At 37.7% G+C, this 26009-nt stretch overlaps 1 protein-coding gene and 1 long non-coding RNA gene across 3 annotated transcripts; one reads left to right on the forward strand and one right to left on the reverse strand.

The window, feature by feature from the left end:
* Positions 1–1369: 1369 nt before the first annotated feature.
* Positions 1370–25262, reverse strand: LOC121959201 (rho-related GTP-binding protein RhoA-D-like). The gene is made up of 5 exons (XM_042508426.2): positions 25104–25262; positions 12543–12700; positions 8094–8214; positions 7418–7548; positions 1370–5130 (listed from the first exon to the last, which is right to left on the reverse strand). Exons 2-5 carry the CDS (start codon positions 12696–12698, stop codon positions 4957–4959), a joined length of 582 nt encoding a protein of 193 aa, XP_042364360.2. The 5' UTR covers positions 12699–12700; positions 25104–25262; the 3' UTR covers positions 1370–4956.
* LOC148190243 (uncharacterized) lies at positions 12746–22533 on the forward strand. 2 transcript variants are annotated; one of them, XR_015779597.1, is made up of 3 exons: positions 12746–15515; positions 15751–15945; positions 16623–22533. It is a non-coding gene; the product is annotated as an uncharacterized LOC148190243 (long non-coding RNA). The 2 variants fall into 2 exon arrangements; XR_015779596.1 differs by having other exon boundaries at positions 12756–15515; positions 16688–22533.
* Positions 25263–26009: the final 747 nt, after the last annotated feature.

A 26009-nucleotide genomic window follows, 5' to 3' on the forward strand; every position in this document is an offset into this window, starting at 1 on the left:
TTCCCATGTTTCAGGGGAAATATGATAACGACAAAACAGGAAAATAATTGTGAAATTTAAGAACATTCACCAAATAAGTTCCTTTTGCACAACAGATTAATCTATTTTGGTCTTAAGTGAATCAACCATTTAAAGCGGACCTACAAACTGCCACCTTACTGCATTAATTACCAGAACTGCAAATTTATGCTCAACATTAGATATTTATATGGATACAGATGGGGCCTTCTATCCATACTGCATTTCATCAGTATTTGTGCCTGTTTTCTAAAAACTTATGGAAACAAACAAAACAGAACAGTACCAACCGAAATCGTTGGTTCAGTGTAGCACTTTTCAGTCGAGATACGACCATTGGTAATATAATGTTAATGGTATAAGTCTTCGCAGTCTGTCACTGTCTACATTGCTACCCTCATTAAAAGCTACGTCATTATGACCTCCTCCCCCTTCAACATCTGTCCTCTAGTACCATCTATCAGCTGTATCTATGCCATCAGAAGAGACACATGGAAGAATGAGGGCAGTGACATTTACAACATTTGAAAGGGATGTATCTATATTCTGTTTAATGAGCATATTAACAAGCCTTAAATGAGACCCAGGACTAAGCGTCTCTGCGCTCTCCAAAGTGTATGTGCGTGTTTGAAAGAGAGTGACACAGAGAGAAGAAGCGAAGGTGGAAGGTGGACTATTACATGCAATTTTTCCCAGAAGCTATTAAGTTACTCAGACCACTTTTTGACCTGCCCGCTCGAAACTGTAGTATTTTCTAGTAAGCTAACTCGAATCTGCCTGACCAAGGTCCCATGGGTTGTGGGTCAACCCGCGCATCATTAGTTGATTTAACATAAATAGCGTTCCACCTTAATACTCTAAAGCCGGTAGGTTTGGAACCCATAGATTTATGCATATTTCTCCATGATGCATTTAGTGTCGCTTTAAATATAACCAATGCATTCTGACCATTTGACTGTAGCTGAAGTTATATCTTTAAAACTAGTCAATTTCGCAGGACTCCCAGTATAATGTGCTTCTTCTCCCGTGATAGAAAACCAACCGATATTGATTTTTCAGGGATGATACCAATACTGATTATTAGTTCTTAATGAGACAGATAACTGATATTGGGAACCGACATGAATTACAAAAAAAATTAAAATATTTCTATCAAAATTTTGAATTTGGAATATAACAAACTCCAACTCAAAACTTTGTTAAAATGCCTTTAGCAAATTTTTAATCAAAACTGAAACTTTTGGTTTTACAAAGCTGTCGACCCATAGTCATAACCTTCTGTTAAATTAATCATCACCTTTGGTCACATGCAGTAAACCATGAGAAGAACTGACGAAGGAGGGCAAGTCGGTCTTGTCTCAAAAATAGTTTATTAACAATGTTTATGTTCACTTCAGATCAAACATTCACTACAACACTTTCTGTTTACAAAGCATTATTACAATGAGCTTTTATATAAATCTGTATCCTTTATCATTTCAAATACTTCCAGAAAAAGAAAGAAAAAAGTTACACAACACCGAGCAGAAGCTGTTCCCAAAGACGTGTACATGTAGTACTTGTGTGTGTGTGTGTGTGTGTGTATGTGCACGCTCACTGTAAAGACCCATGGTTTTCTCATGCAGGCATTGACATCATAAGGACAACTTTTGATAAAACGCGACATTATCTGCATACACATAGACAGCAGTATTGTACATGCTCTTCGCGATATGTTCAAACACTAGACCCTCCGCTGCTCTAAGAGAATGGTTTCATCATCATGCTGTGCTTCCAGCTGTGAGTTTTCTGACTATCTCTGCTGTCCTAATACCCAAGAATTCCTTGGTGTTAAGCTTGTTGAGACCCGTGAACATCATGCCACAACTATGAAAATGCGTAACTAAAGACCCGTGTTTTCATTGATAAAAACCTGTAGTCCTAAGGATCTGCATCTGTTATGGTGTGCTTGTTGTTGTTCACAAAAATGCACAAAGTCTAGCGTTAAAACATCAGACCCATCTTAGAAAGATATGAGGTAACGACATTAATTCAGTATGGTGCTTGTGTGTGTGATTGTAATCAGAGTGCCAGCTCTCCTCAAAAAACTGCCATCGATGCCTCAGTTGAGCTGTAGAAAATACAACTAGTTTCTTAGGTTGTTAAAGCATAAATGTGCTTGGCCAGTAGAGGGTATAAAGTTGCATTACAGTATAACAGATACAGATCCTTCCAACTGGGAAGGTTTGTTGCCTTTACTGGAATTGCAAAAAGATTGCATGCAACATCAAAGATATTACACATTTCAAAACCCACCCTCCTCCTAAGACCAACAGCAACACGCAACCGAAGGACATGTACAGTACATGAATGAGCAACAGAGGCAGAGCGAAGGTGTGCCTGAGGACAATTGCAGGGCATTTCAAGCGTTGTGTACCAAGCTGTTTTTTTCAGATCAAGTTCATAAAAAGAAACTGCAGAGAGGATGAGTGAACGGTCATTGATGCGTCTCCAAAAGCTGCTTTAAAGGTTCAGTGTGTCAGATTTAGGGGGATTTAGTGGCAACTAGTGAGGATTGCACATTGCCAACAGCTGAAACTTCTACTAGTTAATATTTTTTTATTTTCCATTGTTTCAGAGGTTTTTATCAGGAGCTGAATTATCCGCAGAGGTCTCTTCCTCTCCAAAACAAACAAACCGGCTGATAAAAACCAGAAAAAATACTGTTCTGGGCTACTGTTAAAACATTTTGGTGCAACATGGTGATCTCTGCAGACGAGGACTTGATCCCTTTGGAGACATAAACATCTCATTCTAAGGGTTCATTTATGCTCAACGTGAGAGACATAACGGACACAGATGGTCCTCCTGCATGTTCTCTGCGTTCATTCTGTCCGTATTTGTGCATGTTTTTGGAAAGCTTATCGATACAGAAAAGTGAGAGATCTGAGAGGTGTTCAAGTAGATACGAGCGTCAGAGACAACAAAGACATTTAGGAAATGTCTGAGTGGAATGAAACAGTTATATAGTGAGTTGAATTCTCCATCCACTTTTTGTGATGTATTTAATGGCCTCATAAGGTACTTTATTACAACCTCCTCTACAGTTACTTCATTTGTTGTCTGAAACGTTTTTTTGATCTATTAGTTGTCTTTATGCCATCATGATGGATACATGGAAGTATGAGGCCAGTGGCTCTGACAATGTTTGAAAAGGACGGATCTATTTTCTATTTTATTATGCAACAAACAAAACATACTTGGTATATTATATCCCATTTCTGCCGATATATCCCCCCAAATCCTACACACTGAACCTTTAAATAAAATTCACTGTGGACCCTTGTTGATATTCTGCTCTTTTGACAAGAGTCATAAAATATCGAATAATTCTTGCCAAGAAGCGGGCGATCAAGACCGACATAGATCAGGATAAAGACAGATGAATACACCCAGTTTTCATTTTTCCACAGTTGTACTAACTTATTTTTGGCAGTGACACACAACTCTAAAACATCAAAGACAATCTTTATGGCTGCCGACAGATGTTTTCCAGTGACGCTGAAGAAATATGTTACAAAAGTTATGTAATTTTCCCAGACGCAAAAGTACATGACGCAAATTGTTGCAACCTATCTTTACTGCCAAGATAATAGAGATGAGACTGCATTTATGGATAGACTCGTATGAGGATTGAAAGTGTAGGCCTGTATCTGAAGTAATTCAAAGAACCAAGCTTTGTGAAACATGTCAGATGGGTCAGTCTTGACCTTGTTGGTCAGTATCAGGATTGGCAGCTGGTCTATCTGGTCTGGTAGAGAACAACCAAAAGGCACACTGCAACAGAGAAGGCACCGGGGAAAAACAAACTCCTCACACAGACAGCTCCTTTCAAACATGTAAAGAATGTCGTCCGACTGGAAACATTCACACGCGAAGGCCAGCAGCTCTAACAATACATGATTTCCACGACTGGGCTAACCCGTCCGACATGCAGATTCCTACAGCGGGCGTGATCGTCTCACTTCAACCATAGCGGAAGAAGAACTCGGTCGCCCTGCAATAGGCAAACAAGGGAGGTTTCTCCAGGCTTTGGCCTTTATTTTTTTATTTCTGTCAGCTGTGTCATCTCCCTGTTGGTCCTAACAGCCATTGTGCATAGTTGAGTCATATTGGCTTGTGTCTCGATTGGCTGGTTCTCATCCCCCCATCTAGGTCCACTGCGCATAGTTTTGAAGGATGCATGCAAATAATCAGATCTTAAACAGAATCTCTCATTTTTTAACATGAGGCAGCTACTTCTTTTTTCCTTAATGGGAAATGACAGACAATAATGACACCATTTGTTGTGCTTGATGAGTCAACAGCACTGAAAGCCTTCATTATGGCTTTGCTCTGGTTTCACAATGACAACACTCGCTACAGTACAATGGAGAGCCCCGCAGCTGAAATTTTAGCTCACTGACAAAGATGAGAAACAGACGGTGGCATACAAACTTTAAAAAAAAAAAAAAAGGCACTAGCTCTTATGGTTAAAAGGTCAGGACTACCATGATGAACCGAGGTGACACTAACGGGACCGTTTGGATCTTACTCATGAAGACTTTATACAGGCTGTGAGGGGTGCCGCTCGCTCAAGCTCGTGAAGAATATTGCATACAAATATGTGCATCTATCACTGCCTCGTTACATACAAATATAAAGTAAAACAAGTAGGAAAACATTCTATGAGTGACGACAGATTTTGAAAGAAAAAAATGCAAATCAACTTTAAACATCAATTTCTAACCACGGTTGTAATATAGACAAAGTCCATTTCCTGTATTCGGTTTGTTTGCATTCGTATTTGCCTGCGTGTTATCGTGAAATGCGAGATACAGTACAAAGATGCGTTTGGTAAAAGGTCAGTCCTTTTTTTCTTTTCCTATTGATCAGTTGATTTTATGGTGTGTGTGCTGCTCACAGCAGCGTGCAGCCGCTTCTCTTCTTCTTCTTCTTGACCTGCAGCGCCGCTCTGGTAGCCATCTCGAACACTTCCCGCACGCCATCCTTGGTCTTGGCCGAGCACTCCAAGTATCCAAAAGCACTGATCCTACTGGCCATTTCTCGGCCTTCCTCTATCTTCACCGGCTCCTGCAGAGTCAGATCACAGATCGTCAGGGACAGTACGAAACATTTACAGTGTCATACAAAGTGAAAGAGGCAGATTTTGGTTCAAAAGTTTTTAAAAAATGACAAACATTCTGTAAACATCATTCTCTTATACTTGCCACTATTTTGGCAGTTTCTTATTGTACTTTACTACTTTCTGATGTGATTAATATACAAAAATAATATTTTATTACTACATTAAAGCTTAACTTGGAATACACCATCTAAATTCCTTAATGCACTTAGGGGAGGCTTTTCTTATTCCAGGGGAGTATATAAGAAAAACACTGACAAGAGCATTGATTTTGATGAGGCCAAATGTAATTAGAGCTGCAACCATTACTTAAATTGACAAAAAATGAATAGGTAATTTTTTTATAAACAATAATTCATTTTAGCTATTTTTTAATCTATTTTAAGATATTTTTTAATGCCAAATATTCTCTAGTTTTAGCTTCACAAATGGCAGGAGTCGCTGTTTCTCTTTGTCATAAATGACAGTAAATTGCATTTTTGGATTTTTGACTGAGAATTTGAGTGTCAGTTTTTCAATGCTTTTATTCGCTATACAATTAATTCCAAAAATAATTGGCTAATTAATCGAAATTGAAATTAAATGTTGGTAGGGTTTAGTCTATAAAATGTATTTTTTAAAAAAGTGAAAATTTTCAAATTTCAATTTCCCAGAACCTAAAGTGACCTTTGTTTCTTTTGTGCAACCAACACGCCAAAACTCAAAGACTCCAAAAAAAGCAGCAAATTCTTACATTTAACGTTTAGAAGCTGTAAACCAGCAAGTGCTGAAACAATTAACTGATTATCAAAATAGTCTGTGAATTATTTTCTGCCCACTGACTAATCGCTAATCGCAGCTCTGACCGATGTTTTTATGCCTGTCTGCGCTTATTTGAAATTTTAACAAATGGCTAAAACTTTTAATCAGAGCCTCAAGTACACGCTGCTTCACTGACCCTCGCAGCCACATCACGGCTTACCAACGTCGAGCCAACAGCGTCTGTGCGACCATGTTAAAATCCATAACACTTGAACTGATGACTTGGTGCTACTCTTTGTCAAACGGCTCCTGATTTTTTACAGAAAGGAAAAGCTGACGGTGTCGTTTGAAAGAGCTGGAGAGCTTTGTCAACGTGTCGGACCTGGAGACAGACAGAGAGTGGGCCTCAGTGACACGCTGTGACACAGTCAACCAGTATGCTGCTGTCATTGTAGTAAGACTGAAAGGCCACTATGAGCGCTTTCAGAGGGATGTCCGTGTTTGTTATCAGAGGGAGGTTAACGTTCAGTGACAGACAGGTGAAAAAATGACAGGGACACAGTATAGACAGATAGTATTCAATTAAAGGGGGTACTTTGCTGATTTTCAACCAGCTTTGAATCAAAACAATGTGGGTGGATATCCCTCCTGCCCCCATGGCAAAACCCCAACAAATTATATAACTTGTGTCATTTGGAGGAGTTTCGCTCTGCTCTTTGGGGTGTTGCTCGAACTACAGGCTGTATACAGTATACGGTATACAGCTGATCAAGAGAGTTACCCGCCCCTCTCTCGCTCTCTCTCTCTCTCTCAAACTTGGACCGAAATCCAATCAAACAGTAAAACTAGGCAGTGCTGATCAAATATAAATCAATATTATGTTACTGCGCTGCTTATTTCTCTCCTAAAATGTTTCCATTAACATATTTAGACGCCTCGTTTAGCTGTATTAGCGATAGTTTGTGAACAGGAAGTGGGGGCCACAGTGAAAACAGAGGCAGAAAAAACGGAGATCAAACAGTAAAACTAAGCCACTCTGATCAAATATTAAGGTTGTGATGCTGACTCGCATTTTTCTTGCCTCAGATGTTATGAGATCTGCCATTGTTTCACACGGACCGTTCCACATTACGTCAGGCGCATAGCATTCTGGTAGTTGTAGGTTTTCTACTTCTTGAGCAAAAGCGTTCTTTTTCTCTGTTTTCTCTGGTTCAAAAGTATTTACGTCTTCCTACAGAATAGACGGCCTGTTTTTATGTGAGGGCCTTCTATATTTCGGTGATATACTTCTATTATGTTCCGTCTTTCTTTCGGATAATTACTACTTTAGATAATTGCTAAACATTTTTGCTGATCAATATTTTCATGTTTGCACTTAATTTACCTAATATTTCTATAAATCTGGTCTTTGGTGCCCGAGTACTGAAGAGGTGTTTTCTTGTGCCTGAATACCCTGAAATCTCAGTTCACTGACCCTCAGAGGGTTCTGTGTACCTGCTTCATCTTGGCCAGCTCTCTCCGTGTGTGCTCGTCGTTCCTCAAGTCCTTCTTGTTCCCCACTAGGATGATGGGAACACTGGGACAGAAGTGCTTTACCTCGGGCGTCCACTTCTCAGGGATATTTTCTGTCCCGGGAGAAAGAGAGGAGAAGTGAGCAGAGACACGAGAGGGAGAGGGGGACTATAAAAAGGGACAGGCAGTGCAGAGTCACGGCGCAGAACAGTGCTCATGATAGATTGCTCTGCAGACTGCTCGAGGCAAAGATGGTTTTAGCTGCACTAATCCTACTTCCCATCAAGTCCATTAAGGCATTTAACAAACAGCTTACTTAGCTGATATGAACCGCCTTGATTCTGTGAAGATAAACACATAAAATATATACATAAATAAAATATCACTTTTACACAGTATAAGTCAGGTATTTTATAATTTTATCATATTAGTCAGCCTCCTGTGCTGCTGTCGTTGGTCTCTTTTAGACTGACCTGTTTAAGGGGAGACACTACACTACTAAAAACAGAAATTACTTTGGTTGTTTTCCTCCACTACTCTGTTGGAAGACAAGTTATGGAAGCAAATAGCCGAAAATCTGTGTTTTCACCTGGGTGTCGCGCCTTATATACAAACACAGGGGTTTAAATTAGACCGCTGAATGTCAACAGTTCCTTACCTAAACTGTCTGGACTGTCGATGGAGAAGCACATGAGGATGACATCTGTGTCAGGGTAGGAGAGAGGCCTCAACCTGTCATAGTCCTCCTGGCCTGCAGTATCCCACAGCGCCAACTCCACCTGGCAGAAATCATAGGGAAAACGTTGTAAGAAGTCACACAAAATACAAACGCTGTACACAAAGGTGGATTTATCTTGGTTTTAAAAAGGGAGCGATTAAGCCTTATCATCGTCACGTCTCATTCATCATTTTGTTTCGTAATTTGAACCCTTCTCAGGGGCTAAAAATTAAAATTAGCAGCCCTCCCAGAGTAATGTTGCTCACTGTTCCACATGAATACACAAACATGAAACCAGTCACGACATCATTAGTGATGACGTTTCTTTTCTCATCCTCTGACAGCCGTGACTATCCGGAATATGACGTATGAACCCTCAGGCATGTGGTGCTGTATTTTTCCCCAAAGGCCAATGCTTTAAATACCAGGGAGTCAATAATAAGATTGTTTAACCTCGGGGCATTTAGCTCCTCTTGACACACATACTTTTCATCCTGATCATAACTTTTACCCCGGCTGTATTCCTTCTTTAGATATTTGCCCCTCATATACCGCTGCAGCTCTAATCAGCCTCATATGTCTGTTCCGCTCTCACTGTTGTGGAAATGAACTCGGGGACTGGCCTCATCCCATCACACCGCTGATTAATTCAATTAGGGAAAGTGGGAGATTAGCAAGCATCAAACCAGATACCTTCTGTCCCTGTGCGGGCATTATCAGCCGCTCTTCACCTGACTCTCTGCTCTTTAAGCTGACTCACTGCGTTCAGGGGGGGGAAACTTCTGTAAAAGTTTTAAATGCGGAAACTTTACTGAATGACAATATATTCTGGTGAGCCCAGAGTGCAAGCATCAAGCCCAAAATAGAGGTTTGCAGAGGCAGAGGGTGGGAGGTGGCTGCAGACAGCATGAGCAAACGGAGCCGTTATGTTCCCACTGGACTTGTTGTGAGCTGCAGACTTCGGGGAGGAAAAGAGGAGAAAAAACAGCTATTTTTAGAGGCAATCCACTGAAGGTGAGAGAGGGAAAATGTCTTTATCCTCAAGAGGGAGGGACTGAAATTTAGGGGCTGAGAAAAGAAATCTAATCCAGCCTGTTGCGTAATGAGGTAATTCTTAAGGGGCGGCCGTCCTCTTTAAAGTTGGATGAGGGGTAACTCAACTCATATCTTTACCAAAATGATCCCCCTCTAGACCGATCTCCATCACGGATCTCTAACTTTATATTTCCGACTCACAACAGTTAACCTCCTCGTCCCCCCACACCCATATAAGAGGGACCAGGACAGGAAATGAGAGACGTTTATCGGGCAGGAGGGTCCTGGCGGGAGGAGAGGGATTGCCCGGAGACATCCCTGTTCCCTGTCTGAACAGGAAGCTCGGAAGTCGAGTCATTTCCTGTTTTGCCGAGTGGTGATCCTGCAGCGGTGGTCAGCTCAAGAGAACAAAACCTTTGACATCAGAAGCCAGCTGCGGCTCAGACCCAAAATCTCACCGACCAACTCCCTGTGAGTCAGACTCAAGACATCACACACACTTGGGGGGCAGGACTTTAACGTTATAGGTTTCATAACTGAAATAGATCTTTTTACCATAAAGTGCAGTAAGAGAATTACAGCTGTGAGACTCAGATGCCCCAAAAAGACAGTGAGTCCCAAATGTCCCAAATTTTAAATTACTGCTCACTATACTGCCGTACAAAGACAAAAGACCTGAACTCACCACAGTGTAGAAATAGGAAATAATACTTTAAAGTTGTTATTTATCTACATATAATTTTTTTAGCTCAAACTTGACCTTTGACCTTTATTCAGATGTTAAGGTCACCTTTTCATTGTCTTCAAATAAAGTCCATTTGATCTTTCACTTGCTGATCACAGTGAGCGATATGTACTGCATGATAATAATGACCGAAATTGAATCTAGTAATATGTCATAAAACCATCCACTTATTATAATATTAATAAGCATAAATCAATCCATTTGTAAGCTTTTTTTAAAGCCACTTTACTTTATCGTTCAGTGGTACATTACCAACTCATATCATTAGGGCCGAAATAGGTAAACTAATAAGTGTAATGATTTAAAGAAAACTTCAACAAGAATAAAACAGAAGATCTGCTCAGGGTACTAAGTTTCAAAAAAAAAATTAATTGTGCAGCATTTTGATCCAAAAGAGATCCTTGTCAGGTATTTTCAAATGATTGTTTATTTATTTGATTATGTAATATTTATTTTTTCCTAGTTTATCTTCCTATTTTTTCTGTAAATAATAATGAAAAATGGTAGATATTTGATTTTGGGTATGTGGGTGTATGTATAAGTTTAATAATTACAGTATAGGTTTAAATCAATACGGAGGCTGGTTAATTAAGATTCAATGGCGTGTGGATAAGGGATGGGATGAAATAACTTTCCTCTCACTCCTTTTTAAATATGTACCAAGTCACCATTTCTTTTGCATTATGTTTTTTTTATTGTCTGTAAAAAATTTTTTGTCTGTCTGCTTTTTTATAATAACTCCTCTATTTTCTTTTTTACATGTTAGAAATAAATCAAATCAAAATTGATTTGGATTTGAACATGCCTGATGAAAATCTGTGTTGGATCGAAACGTTGCACAACTAAAGATTACTGGGAGGTTTTGGTACTTTGTGCAGATCTTCTGTTTGATTCTTGTCGAGGTTTCTTTTTTTTGATCCAGCACTTGGAGAAGTTTTCTGGATGTACTTCGCTTGTTTCTTAAAAGATAACCTCACAATTTTATTTTTTTGACCCTCAAAATTGCAATTGGCAACCCTGAAAGAAGTAACTCAAATGATGTAGCATCATTAAAAAAAGCCATAGTTTTACCAAAATAAAGTTAAGGTCTTTTTGTCTTGGCACAGCTGTATGGTAAATTACGCTGTTAAATAAAAAATAGTGAATCAGTGAACGCCAGAAGGATTTTAACACCTGTGACTGACTGCTTAACCCTCCCCACCCCACCCCCCAAGCAGTGATTTTCCAATCATAGCTTGGCAGCCATAACGAGGCACAGCAGGTCTGTCCAGCTTTGATTTTCTCCGCGTTGAGGAGGTGTTCATGGAGCTATTGAATGCACTTAATTCAACTGAGGTAGCAATTTCTGTCCCACTCCTCTCCTTGTCAGTTGGATTGTGGTGTGTTTTAAAGGAAACGTTCAAACAGTCGTGTTGTTGCCACAAATCAACAAGTTGGTCCTGCATTTCTGAGGTCCATCTCGCTTTATGCTTTGTGTTTATCACTGTCGTCGTGTCTTTTGTTTGTTGTGCTCGGCTGTCCTCCGTGTTCCCCACACAACAGGATTTCTGATCATAAATACTGAACATGTTAATATTTACTATTTCAATTCAGGGCGGCCTTGATCATCTTCCAGGCAGATCGGGGAGGGTAAAATCACTCTTAACACTCCTCACACCACAGGGAAGTCTGGCAAGATAATCTTTAGAACATTCAGATAATCGGGCCTTTGCTGACTTTGGTCGGGATGGGGGAATCAGGCCCAAAATCGTCCCAATTATCGTATAGTGTGTACCCCACTAAAAGGTAGAAAGTACATTTGCGTGACAAGGACTAAACGCAAATGTAGGAAGGAAGAAGTGTTTCTCTCTTGATTAAGATTAGAGCATACAGGATTTAATGATAAACTGTACGTCATGAAAAACGCAGGGTCAGATAAATGTGAAGCGTGTAGGCCTATCTGCAGGGAAATCATCGAGCATTTACTGCTAAAATGTAGCGAGTTCAGAGCAGGAAGAAGCAGATCGAAGGATAGGGTGTTTGAATTAGGAAGAGAGTGGAGCGTCAAAGAGCTATTACAGATAGGAGATGAACAATCACATGTTCAAAAGGCATTACTTAAATATTTATTTGAAATAGGTTTAATTTCCAGATTATAAATCCCTAAAAGTCATGATGGTATAAACTCCAGTAAAGTAGGTGGCGGCATGCACCTTTAATGTTGGTTTGAAACTCACCTATAAACTAAAAGAAGAAGAAAAAGTTCATGGGGCTATAGTGAGAGTGACAGTCTGTATATGAAGAGTGTGAGGATGGATTAAACACTGAGTTTACCTGCTCTAACTTGAGTGCTAACTTGCTACTGCCTTCAATAGCAACCTAACCCAAGGAGCATTTCATACTTCAAATCATCAAATGGTAAGTTCTCTTCCTGGGACCTGCACCTTTAGCAATCAAGTGCATATTTATAGCCATTTATATCATTCTGTTTTTAAAGGGAATTATCAAATAGGTCACTTCATATTATTACTTTAAGGACAGCTTAGGAAAGACATAAAATGGAAAACTGACTGTGTAGATGCACACACAACCACTTCTAAACAGCTAATTTGGGTGTCAAATGCACAAACCTGTTTTCCATCAACCTCGATATCAGCGATGTAGTTCTCGAACACTGTCGGGACGTAGACTTCAGGAAACTGGTCTTTACTGAAAACAATGAGAAGACATGTTTTCCCGCAAGCTCCATCCCCGACAATCACCAGCTTCTTCCGAATGGCTGCCATGTCTGTTGGGAAACAAGAGAATTTTTTTTAACAATAATCTGACACATTGAAAACACTGCAAAATAAAAAAAGAAGACTGTTGCGTGTCAAATTTATCAGCAGTACTACAAAAGACAAAAGAAACTTTATTTGCCATCACGGGAGATTTCTCTTGCCGTGCTGCAGGAACAAACACAGTCACACTCAGTGTTTTCCACACCACGGATATTTAAATTATTTGTAAAGATCACAGGAACACGAGATAAGACACAAAAACTTTTTCAGCTCATGCTGCGTGGCTCCAAAGCGACCGCTCTGACATGTCTGACTGACAGTACTGCATCGCATTACACCTCAGGGAGTACTCTCTGATCTGCACGCTGCCACAGACAACTGCAGTCACAGACCTTGAATCCCTGATGACAAATCTAGACTACAAAGCTACATGAAGAACAGAGGAGAAGGAGGAAGGCAGTGGAGGAGAGAGGGGGGGTGTTGAGACAAGCAGGGACATGAAGGAATGTGCTATCAGCTCCTGCTCGGCCCCGTTTGTTTCTCTCTGCAGCGCGTCTGGAGAAGAAAAGTCCGGGAAATCAGAGCAGCTGGTGAAGCACTCGATGGTGTCCTAAAGTCGACAAAACCTGCTTTTGATCTCTCCAGATGCTTCTTCTGGATTACAGCATCCTAATTCTCTCAAAATTACCTTCCATTAACCCTTGAAAACCTGGATCAACATTACTTTTCTTGTTCTGCGTTCAGACGTCTTTCACACGCATTAGAACTAGCGGTGTAGGTATAATTTTTAATATGATAAAAAATAATAAATGATATCACGATAATGACAGTATTCCAATATGACCACATAATGACATCATACCGTTACCGCAACAACAAGCATGGCTGAGAGTAAATTTGTTACTGTTTACTGCTGTTCTCTGCAAATTTAAGAAGTGACAAATCTTTTTTGTTTATTTTACTTTTTTACTTAATATGTGATGGCACACTGTTAAATGTATGCAGACATATGCAACTACAACACTTTGTTGCAGCTGTATGTTCTTGTAATTCATATTAAAATAGATTTTTATATATTCCAGTAATTTTTAACAACTAATTAAATAAGCAAATTTGTTTTATTTCTTTTGAAAACATGAGGGAAAGACAACAAGCGAATTGGCAGACAATCAGTAGATTTAGAAAATGATTTTTAAAGGAAAAGGTAGGAGAAAATGTACAAAAAAAATGTATATATAATTATCATTGTTATAGAATAGAATTATGATTTTTATTTGTCTTTTCTTTTTTCTTGTGGCTATTTTTCAAGAAATTTTCTTGTCTTTTTTTTTTTTTTTTTTTTTTTTTACTAATTTATTGCTTTTAGGTAATTTGATTCATATGTTGGTCATTGCCCTCTTCTCGTGCTTTTGAAAGAAAAATCAAGCCAAGTTGCTCAGGATTCAAAGGGTTAAAGAAACGATCCAAACCTGCCGCACATATGTTGCTCCACTGCTGAGGTGTAATTGCTTACACAGGGTTTACAGAGTTGTATATCAAGTGTATAAACTGCAGGAAAAAAATACCATGCCAAACAAAGATGACTGCAGGGAATTTTACAACTACAAGGATGAAGCTTTTCTGGTTTCCTGTGCACAAAATACGATCCACAAAACCAACAAAATCAAGAGGCATTTGTGCAATAAGCCCAGATGAGAGCAGACTGGTTTGGTCGGTGCAGGCTGTGTGGGGGATGAGTTTGCAGTGCAGCTGATGGATGAGCCGGAGCCCTGCTGCCTGGGAGCAGCTGTGCATATAGTCATTTGGCTCCTCACCTCATCCACTTTCTGCCAGACAGTCTTGACAGCAATCCTCTTCACGAGGGCACCCACTTATCAGGGGAAATTAATCTTTCAGTGCTGCTGGCGAAAAGTTTTGAGTCGAGTCTGCCCGCGACGCCCACTTTTAATCTCTGCCCGGATGCATAGCAACAGCAAACCTGTCATTAAGTAGTGTCAGATAATAAAGAATCATCACCACTGAAGTTATAAATCAAACTGTCGTCTGTTTGGTTTCATAACAAATGTGAATTAGTGTCACTAGTTGCACTTAGATGGATTGCTAAAAATAATTTCTTCCATGCAGGACTGGGGGATTTCTGCATAATTAAAATCTTCGTCTGACATTTTAAAGCTAATACCTGTCACAATTTGCAAAGTCAAAATAGACTATTGAACTGAGTTTATATTTACAGAGAAAATCCAAAAAAACAAGAGAAGAAATTGCTACCCAGACATGTTTCCATGGATATTTTGACTTGGCATAACCAGTAGCCATACTGGAAATATTGGGTGTGTTTGCCTGTTTGAAAGTTTTATTAACATCTTGGGTTTGTTCCATCTAATTTTTCAGTCAAGGTTTGTTCACATTTTCTTCCTTTAACACAAAGGTTCACTCCCTCTGGTGCAGTGTTTAGTTATAGCTGCAGAAGTTTTGCAAAATACTCAAGTTAAAATTTAGGCAGCTGAAGCAAACACCAGTAGTGTGCTCGCTCCTGTTGTTTCTAGATGTTTGACATTTATTTAAACACAACATCCCAGCAGCCAGAGTTAAATGTTGGCATTGTACCTTTCTGCAAACCCACCATAAAAATCCTCCTTCCTGCCTTGTCCAAGGGGGCGGGACTTAGCTTTAACCTGTCAGGGCACACCTGAACTGATAAGAGGCCTGGGGCTGGGCCGGCTCAGTCTCCCCCTTTGTTTGCTGATAGCATGTTATCATGCTGGTCTGCATGTTGTGTGGCCCATCTCCTCCATCTGACTGTGGACCTGATGCCTTATTTAAGTAAGTTGTGGATATAAACATTAATTTTGGCGATTGGACTGCAGACAAGCAAGCAAACTCCTGAAAATGATGTAACATGATGGCCTAAAATGATCATCCATTTCAGCTGCAGTTGCAAATGCTTTAACTATTTATTATAATATTATTTTCAACAAAAGACAGAATATTTAATGAGAGCAGAGACTGTCCCCACTTTGATACTGGAATCTGGAGCAGTATTTTTTGATTTCCACAGACTGCCAACTGACCCGAACTATGTGATGGGTTCAAAACCCTGCGAGTGGGAGACAGCAGCATCGAGGCCTCAGAGGCTCACCCTGCGAAATAAAACAATCCACTTCCTGTTCTGTGCAGCCCGGGAGGAGCTTTTGGCTGCAGCTCTGTTTGGACAGGCCTCAGCAGAGCCGGGACACGGAGAGGGCTGCCAGAGGCAAGGCAACACACGCAAGCATGCTTACTCACACATACATGTACGTGTGCACAGTGGCTCTATTTACACACTGATAGTTTGTGCTTTGAGGCAGTGATATTGGGAACAAATGAAGGAACATCTTGACATATTGGTTAACCCTTGGAAACCTGAGCAAATTGGCTTGATTTCTTTTAAAAAACATGGTGAGAAGACAATGAGCAATGAAAGAAATAACCCTAAAATTTGTAAAAATGTGTAAAAAAAAAACAAACCCATATATATATATACATATATATTAGTTTATTTTTAAGTTTCAAAAACACACACACAAAACAAGGAAATGATTTGAAAAAGTGCTTATTATAATAATTTTGTAACATAATTTTAAAAATGTAAATGTGATCAATAAATATAGTTCTCCCCTAGTTTTAAAAAAAAAAATAATTTTCTAAATCCGACTAATTTCTGGAACATTTCTTACAAAGTTGCCTTTTTTCCCATGTTTCTGAAAAATCACACATATTTGCTCAGAGTTCAAAGGTTCAATACTTGTGAAAGGCATCTGAAAGCAGCACAAGAAAGTGATGTCACTCCGGATTTCAAAGGGTTAAAGGAAATTATGCGTGAAAATGTCCCATATTGTCACAAACTGTGCCCAATACTCGGGGTGTTTATGACTGATGCCCTCCATTTAGGTGCTAATGGATACTAATGACGACAGCCGCTCGTAACCGATTTCACGTATTGTGCCGTCTACCAGGTCACGGCCGTTTATCATTTTCCAGCATTCGTCCTCTCCACAGTCACATCGAAGCCCGATTTCACCCTGACGCAATTACAGCATGTGAATGGGCACCACTTATCTGCGCCCAGTATCAACCAGCCGACCTTTGACCTTCACACTACAGAGCAAAAGCAAAAGGTGTCTCTGAGAGATTAACCGCCTTCATGAACGCTGTGCCAGAGGCTGGCATAGTTCAACACCATTTCGTCGGCGCCACATCACCATCACTCAGCTCAGGGCGCAGACATTTTCATTTACCTGTCACTGTGACTCCACATAACACAACTGAGATTTATCCAGTGGTGCAAAGAGGAATGCTAGAAGATATTCATAAAGTCTTCAATCACTCGGAGGTTGACTGCGACTGTGACTGTGAGACAGCAGGAACATCGTTTTACTCGCAGGCTAAAATATCAGAGACGGACTGCAGGTAAAGATAAATACTGAGCTGACTGAATTAAAGTTAACTGATCGTACTGCAGTAAGTCAAAACAGAAGCAGAAGAACCGGTTACAGTGATATGATACAGTGCCCGTCTATGTATAATTATATTTATACTGATATATTCATATTTATAATTATATAATTCTTTTATTTGTTTCCCACCTCTGGCCTGCCTGCAACTTATTTCCAGAGTTTCGGTATCCATGTGCTGTACAATTTTATTTTATTGTATTTTATTTATTCATTTTATAATAAGCATAAATATTTCTATATATTTTTAGGTTTAATTTTTTATCACTCTTACGTGTAAAGCACTTTGAGCTGCATTTTATGAACGAAAAGTGCTACACAAATAAAGATTATTATTACATGAACTTTCAATATTAGTGATCTTTCAGTATTCCTCCTCCCTTACTTCACAGTACCAACATTTTTGGGTTATATGAACCTTTGAGGTAAGCATAGTCAAAGGTCATGTACTACTTTTTACCTCACAATGGTCCCAACAAAAAATGAAAAATCCCCAGTGTGATAACCTTCCCAAGTTGCAAAATAGCGTCTCATAGCTTCATGAGCCACTTCATTGTGTTTTGGCGACTGAAAAGTCTTCAGATTCCCAGTTCTGTTAACTGAATCTGGAACTTCCTGGATTGTATTTCAAGTGTCACAAATTCCTTGAAGCATCCCGCAGGAACCAACTTTGATTACAGTCTGAACGTCCGTTAATACGACGATTCGTCACAGATTGTAGGGCCTATATTGTTGTAAGCAGTCCAACCAAAGAGTGAGTTTCCTTTGTGATATAGCTACATATGGCCGTACATACAGGCCTGAAGCGAGGGGCTGACCCAAAGGTTGCAAACCACAATAGCATCCTTGAAGAAAAAGTTCAATATTTTAAGACTTACTCTCTTAGTTAGATGAGAGGATTAAAACCATTCTTAAGTCAAAACCGTAAATATGAAGCAACATGCAAGCCGCTTAGCTTAGCATGAAGACTTTTAACAGGGTTAATAGAAAGCTTGGCTCTCTCCACAAATCAACACCTCTAAAAGCTCACTAAAACTACAACACTAAACTACACATGCATGGCGTGAAGGCAATGAGCAACAAGACATGACTCAAAACTTAGCAAGAATTTACTAAAAAGTCTAAGAAAATTACTGAAAAATTAGTTAAAAAACAAACAAACAAGGAAATGACCTAGAAAAAAATGCTTAGAAATTATAAAAATTCTGTAACACAATTTTAAAAAGGTAATTATGATCATTGTAAATGAAATGTATTATAATTATAAATGTATGTAATAGTGATAATGGTAAATATATATATATATATATATATAATTTATTTTTTTTCCTCTGATATTTTTCTAGCTTTTTAAAATAATGTTCTAAAATCTTTAAATACTAATTGTGAAGGGTCACTGAGAGCAGCAGAAGAAAAGTGATGTTGCTCTAAATGCTTTAAATGATATAATTTTGTTAATTTTTCATGTAATTATTCTAGTAATGTCCAGATTACCTGTATTCTCCCTTTGTGTGAGGAGATAACATCCAGTTGAAAATTGCATCGATGAAGACAGCAAAAAGTTAAGTATTTTAACTTTGAATGACAATGCCGTGTAATGTTGCTAGTATTCTCTGATCGCCTCACCTAATTTTACTGCCCTGTTCTTGTCCTCTTAAATTATATCTGGTTTGTAGTCTTATCAGATTCCATGTGGACGCAGCATTTTTCTTGACAAAGATTCACATTCTCCACAGACAGATTGCATATTTTGATCATCACAAAGAGACTATCAAGTGCTAAAAATTAAAATTCTGTAAAGTCAGCCAGTGTTGAAACTATTTCATGGTTAATCAATGAGTCAGTAACCAGAAAATCAATCACCAACCATTCTGATAATCTATCGGTTATGTAATGTATCAAGCAAAGTTATGTCATCAAAGTGAAATACTTGCGCACTTGTGATCAAGGAGACTGCGATGAACATTCTTCAGTACTTTTTAATGTTTACTGACTTCATAATAAATCAAAGAGTAATCCACAGATTCATGTATAATGATAATAATAGTTGCAGATCAAAAGTAAACAGAAATATAGTTTGGAAGCTGTCCTAATTTAAGATTAGATACAGAAGTATCCGTTGCCATACCACCAGACTATAGAGCAGCTTTATTCCCCAGGCTGTGAGACTCCAAAAGATGTAGCAAGATCAAGGACAAATTTTAAAAATGCTTCTGTATCGGCATTTCATTTTAATGATCGCTGATAAAATTAATTAATTAAAAAGTGCAAAGATAGTGCCAGAATGGGAGGAACTTTTACTTTGTAAAACCTCAGAAAGCTATTTTTATTTTATCATATTTAAATTTAAATTGTCACTGGACTTTATAAAAAAAAAGTTGCTGGGAACGTTATGATATACACATATACTTTATGATATAATTTTATATTTTCTAAAGGCATTTAAACAAAGTTTTGTGTTATAGTTTGTTATATTCCAAATTTTAAATACTGACAGATTTTTATTGTAAATGCATAATCGGTTCCAGTTATCGGTTATCGGTCTCATTAACTACCAATAATCTGTATCTGCCCTGAAAAAGCCCTAATGTGCTATCAGACTCAGGAAATCACACGTATAACCTGATCCAAACAAAACATGAGGGGCCATTAAAATACATATGAAAACAAAGCACCTTTACTTCCTACAACTATTTGAGCAATGCCCTGAGTTAATGAACACACCACCTCCCTCTGGCTCTAAGGAGGTTTCCTGAGGCTTATAGGGGCCAACAGGAGTTATGCAACAAGCTGAGCAGAGTTAGGACAGAGCAGAGCGTGACCCCGAGGTGCCTGAGCTGCCGTTCAATCCTCATACGTCTTTTAAATCAACAACAAACATCAAACCAATGAAAACGCTTGTTGTTCCTGAGATGATGATGACTTTTTTTATTCTAAGGTCCTGCAAACAAGCCAACATATTACAGGAAATGAGTGTGATTGTTTAGCTCGTCTAACAGGCTTCCCAGAGCTGCACCTCTTTAATTTATACACAACAGCAGACTCAGTGAGCCTGCAGATACAGATCAGCTCATATCAACAGTAAAAAGTTATTTCCTGTGTGTCACTACACAGAAGTTGTCAAGGGCCTCAGTCAAACTCAGGGCTCCTACAGATTAAGGCAAGAGGAATTCAAGACTTTCTGAATGCCACCTGGAAAAAAAAGACTCTTTTTATCAGAAGCCAATAGCAAAGGAAAAAATGTCCTGACACGAATTAGTTATGGTTAGGGGGAAATTTAATTTATTTTTCAAATATTTCTTGTTACATAAAACATGACTCTTTGGTAATGTTCATGCAAGAAGCGTTTGTTAAAATATTTTTTTAAAGTTACCTATTATTGTAAGCTTTTTTCCTCTCCAGCATTTTTAAGAGTTTTGAAAGATTGATTTAGGACATTTTAATGCCAATTCAGGCCTTATGTTTAGGTGAATGGATTCAATGCCTTTTAAGACCTTTCTGAGGATTCGCAGGAACACTGCAAACTCTGGTTATAAATTAAAAGGCTTCATAACTAACAGAGCAATAAAACCAAGGCTGGATTTTCACTGTTTACAGATAAGCATTCACCCAGAGATTAGAAGTCTCGCTAAAATCTCCATGGAGCAATGCAAAACTTTACTGCAGAATAAAAAAAGGACCTAATGCACTTTAGGGATGTAATTTTTTTACAGGACTGCTGGAGGGCATTCCTGTAAAAAAAAAACCGATTTCTCTCAAGCTAACAGGCTGCTGTTGTGTTTTAATAAAGAATGAAATCTTTGAAGGCACGCAAGAATTTGCCTCACCTCTGTGACTCCATGTGTCTGAGAAATGGGCCAAAGTTCATAAACCCTCAGAGGTTGTTGCTGAGGCAGACAGCCCTCAACACCGGCTGTCTACGCCGCCTTTAACCGGGCATAAAAACGTCTTATCTATCTGAATCTGACAGCAGGCAACAGACATCAGATCACGTGCAGGATCAGACGTTGGGTGACAAAAACTCATCTCACAAGAAAGCTTCAGGTCTTTTTTCAGATGAGGCATTTACAGATACATTGTAGAGATTCCTGAGTATAAGCTGCGGACTTGAGTGCATAAAATTGAAATGTGAGTGCTGAGCTGTGTTACACAACAGCAGGAGAATATACCGAGGATCAGGTCAGCCTCTTGCATTCTTTGGGCGTATGTTACCAACACACCAGCTCTTTAGTCTCACTGAGTCATGGCTTTTCTGGTACACCCATGGAAATAACCAAATGTCCCAAAAGTCAGCCAATTCATGACATAAACCAGGAATGACATCTCCTATAAAGCCTTTTGAAAACAATAACCTTTTTATCAATACAGAGGGAAAAAAATCTAGCTCAAAACATATCTAAATCAACTTAAAATAGACTTCTTTTAGACCTGTAAATTAGATTTTTATGGCTTTGGGGACTTTTGCGTTCTTGACCAAAGTTGCATGACGAAATCTGTACCATCCCCATATATGTCTGGTAAACATAAAGCTGCAGCCTTTATTTGAATTTGAATTTCTGCAGTCCTGGTTCCCTCGTCTCAAAATCACTTTTGTTTTTTAATTGTGTTTTTGGTTAGATGCCTGAAATAAGGTCTGTGTTTAACACTAACTTAAGAGACTAGGTGTCTTAACCCTTTGAAACTTGGCTAGACGTCACTTTTTTGTGCTGTGTTCAGACACCTTTGACAGGTATTTAAACTTTTGAACCCTGAGCCAAATGGTTTGATTTCTTTTGTAAATGTAAAAAAAAAAAAGAAAAAAAAAGCCACGAGCAACTTGGCAAGAAATGCTCTGCAAACTGCATGAAATTAGAAGATTAAAAAATTATTTAAGAAGAAAAGCTTGGGAAAAATGTCCAATTGTTTTTATAATTATCATAATTCTATATTTGAAATTATTATTATTAGGTATTTTTTGGTACTTTTTTTTTAAACCAATTTCTTGCTATGTTTTTTTGGGTCACTGCTTCTCAATTTGCTTGTTGCCTTCCTCCCATGTTTTTGAAAAAATCAGGCTAATTTAATCAGGTTCCAAAGGATTAAAACAGGCGTTTGCTAACAACAAAACATTATGACACCGATCAAGGCTTTACATCCTCGTTGTGGTGGCAACATTGAAATCATGTGACATTAGTGCAGTTGGTTATTAGCCTAACGTTAGCTTTTTACTTCTGGTGATTGCATTTACCTTTAAAATTCATAAAAGTTGTGTTCATTTGTGAAGATTACCTTGCTAAGAAAAAGTGGAAGTTTTATAAACTTTTGTTTGTCACAGCGCTTATTATCTGTAATAAACCATGGTGATGTTAGACATATTTGTCTACAAAAAGATGTCATTCCTGAAGTACTTTATAACCCTCATTAGGTGAATTTAGTTTATTTGTTTTACATAACAGAGATTACAACGAGGATAAAACATAAAAAGTACATGTGTGGGTGTGGTAGAAACCTTCTGGCTTACATAAAAACCACACCCAGAAAACACACTAATAGTTCAATTGAAACTGCCAAAACATCAATACATTTAGCACTGATGTATTATAAGAACTGAAAAACAGACTTAAAGATGAATAAATGAAAATTGCTTGGCAGGCACGTTAGCAAAAGAAGTTAATGGTGATCTATTTGGACAATGTGTTCCTGTGGTACAGCGCTGCATCTCTGAATACACCACTGATAATAAGCCGCTATTAAACTGCAACTTCTTGTTTTTGCACTTTAGTTTTTGTTCAGATTAAACAAATAAAATACAGCACGTTTATCAGTGGGTGCAGGTGTGGATTTCATTACCTTTGGATAAAGGCTAGTTGATTCACCACAGTTACTGTCTTTATGCTGAGCTAAGCTGATCTTAATATTTACTGTACTACTACTGAACTATTCCTTTAAATCCATGTAGTTATGGCATCCAACACAGTGACTGGGCCTCACAACTAGAGCTTGTCTCATTAATGTATTGGCTGGCTATTCTCAAATTCATGACCTGCAGTGGCTTCAGTTAAGCAGCGACGAATGTATAAAAACACAAAAGGAAGACACTCCTGCTCTTAAAGCCTATTGAGAGGAAGTAGGGCAGGACGAGGGAGTCGAGTCAGCTGGTGGCAGCCAGAGCGTGGTGACTAAACTCAAAGACAAGTGGCAGAGGATTCACCGCATGGCTTTGTGAGAAACGACACCCCATGACTCACTTCTGCTCAGTAACTCAGGTCATAAGCAAACAAACCAGATCTCCTTAGCCTGAACACATCTGTTCCTCCACGGATGAGCACGAAGGCTGAAACGAATCTTTTCATTATCGATTCATCTGCAGATAATCAATAAATCATTTTATCTAGAAGAAAATTGTTTAAAATAACCATCACAATTTTTGCAAGGACAAGGTAAAAGCACTTGTTGTTCCTGACCGGCGCTCAAAAAGCCCAAAATATACTGTTTACTATGAGAAAACACTAAAATAAGCTGCAGTGTTTTACATTTAAGAAGCTAGAATGATTAGATTTTGGTATTTTTACACTCTAAAATTACTTTAACAATTAATTATCAAACATGTTACATTCAATGCTAAAACTACACTACAAGGGATGAAACAAGTAATTGATTAACTGATAATAAATCAACAGCAATTTGTTGAAAATCGTCCATTGGACAAGCATCCTGAAGAATACACCCTGTGCCCTGTAAAGCTGATGTAGCCTTCATTTTAACTACTTTATGACATTTTATAAATACAAAAAAAATCAACAAATTTATTGATAATGATAACAATTGTTAGATGCAGCACTAAAATGTGCGCCTGCAATTTAGAAGACACCAATGCACGAGTGTCATTGAAGAATGTATTTCAAACATATTTTTCAAACATATTTTAAGCATATGACAAAAAATTTCTTCAGTTTTTAAATGCTGCAACTAAATTCATTTTTGATTATTTAGTCAAATTGATTATTTTGATTGTTTAGTCTAGCCTATAAAATGTGAAAAATGTCCATCACCAATTCCCTAGAGCCTCTTACCATTTTTACATTTCTTCTTTTGACCAACTACTAGCCCAAAAAAACCCAAATATTCAATTTTTAATAATATTTAAGGATAAAAAACAGCACATTTAAGAAGGTGGAATTATAAAATATTTGGCATTTTGCTTGATAAATTATTCAAACCATTACTCTCTTTAAGATTTTTTTAAATTTGATAATTTCTGTCAATCAACTTATCAATGAATTGACTAATTGTGTCAGCACTACTTTTGCTCTCAACTAATATTGATACATGTAGGTTGATTTTCCAATATATTTGCATGAAGGATAAGAACAATATATTATCCTTTTATGTGAAATTTTAAGTTTTTATGAATAGGATGCTCCTAAATAAATCACATTAAATGCCCATTTGTGCGTTTTAGCCTAAATAATTCACCAAAATTCATCTTCCTCGTGTTTAGTTGTGTTTGTAAATCATAACTGGCAGTACAAACAACGCCCTCCAAGAGCTGGGAGTATTAATAATGAGGAAATTAAGTGTTCCCAGGAATAGAATTGGCTCATTAGGAGATTTGCCATGCGGAGTTGCTTATTGAGGTCGCAGCGGTTGGACAGACTGTACAAACCAACAGGATCTGATCTGCTGCTACTTTGAAACTACCAACAATGAAGCTATCAACAGTTGTACAGAAACACGCCCTGACAACTACGCTGGTTATATATACTTAATTACAGTCAGGGATTAAACTACAGCCTCAGCAGGAAAGAAAAAGCGAATATTAATGTGAGGACAAGCCACCACCTTGTTCTCTCACCCAAGTAAGTGAGCCATAATTAGACTGTCGACTTGTGTCAAATAAGAACATTTAGTCAAACTACAGCGTCCGTGTTATAATTACCTGTCAGCAGCCAGATGAGAGGTTTTTATAAATATTAATCCCCGCTTGCTCTTTACGCTTGGTCGTGACACACATACACACACACTCACTTCTTGCTGCAGTATTCGCTAATTTTACAGAGAGGGTGCTGAGAAGAAACGGGGCAGGCGAGCAAGATCCTCCCACCGACACGGCGACAAGCTGGGACATGCTAGCTGACTGCCGCTTCCGTGCAAGACCGTCAAAATAAAAGGGAAAGAACCACCCCTCACAGGAATAGATGATGATGATGATGATAATAATAATAATAATAATAATAATAATAATAATAATAATAATCATAATAATATTAATATTAATAATAATAATAATAAATAATAATAATAAAAAGATAGTAATTACAATAATAATAATAATAATTAATAGTAATGATAATAATAATAATAATAATAATAATAATAATAATAATAATAATTATCATAATAATAATAATAATAATAATAATAATAATAATAGTAATAATAATAATAAGAAGAAGAAGAAGAAGAAGAAGAAATAATTAATAGTAATGATCATAACAATAATAAAAAAGATATTAATGACAATAATAATAAAAAAGTAGTAATGATGATTATGATAATAATAATAATAATAATAATAATAATAATAATGATGATGATAATAATAATAATAATAATAATAAGAAGAAGAAGAAATAATAGTAATGATAATAACAATAATAAAAAAGATATTAATGACAATAATAATAAAAAAGTAGTAATGGTGATTATGATAATAATAATAATATTAATTAATAGTAACGATAATAATAATAATAATAATAATAATAATAATAATAATAATAATACATTCAAACAATAGTATTAATACACTTTTGATAAAGCACGTTTAAAAACAAAGTTACAA

Source organism: Plectropomus leopardus, chromosome 2, assembly GCF_026936395.1.
Source record: "Plectropomus leopardus strain MGB_pleo_1.0 chromosome 2, ASM2693639v1, whole genome shotgun sequence".
Classification (NCBI taxonomy): Eukaryota; Metazoa; Chordata; class Actinopteri; order Perciformes; family Serranidae; genus Plectropomus; species Plectropomus leopardus.

Coding starts and splice junctions, on each gene's coding strand:
- LOC121959201 (XM_042508426.2), bottom strand. CDS start 12,698: ATGGCAGCCATTCGGAAGAAGCTGGTGATTGTCGGGGATGGAGCTTGC. Junction 7,549..8,093: donor CGACAGTCCAGACAGTTTAG/GTAAGGAACTGT, acceptor CTCCCGGGACAG/AAAATATCCCTGAGAAGTGG. Junction 5,131..7,417: donor AGCTGGCCAAGATGAAGCAG/GTACACAGAACC, acceptor CTGACTCTGCAG/GAGCCGGTGAAGATAGAGGA.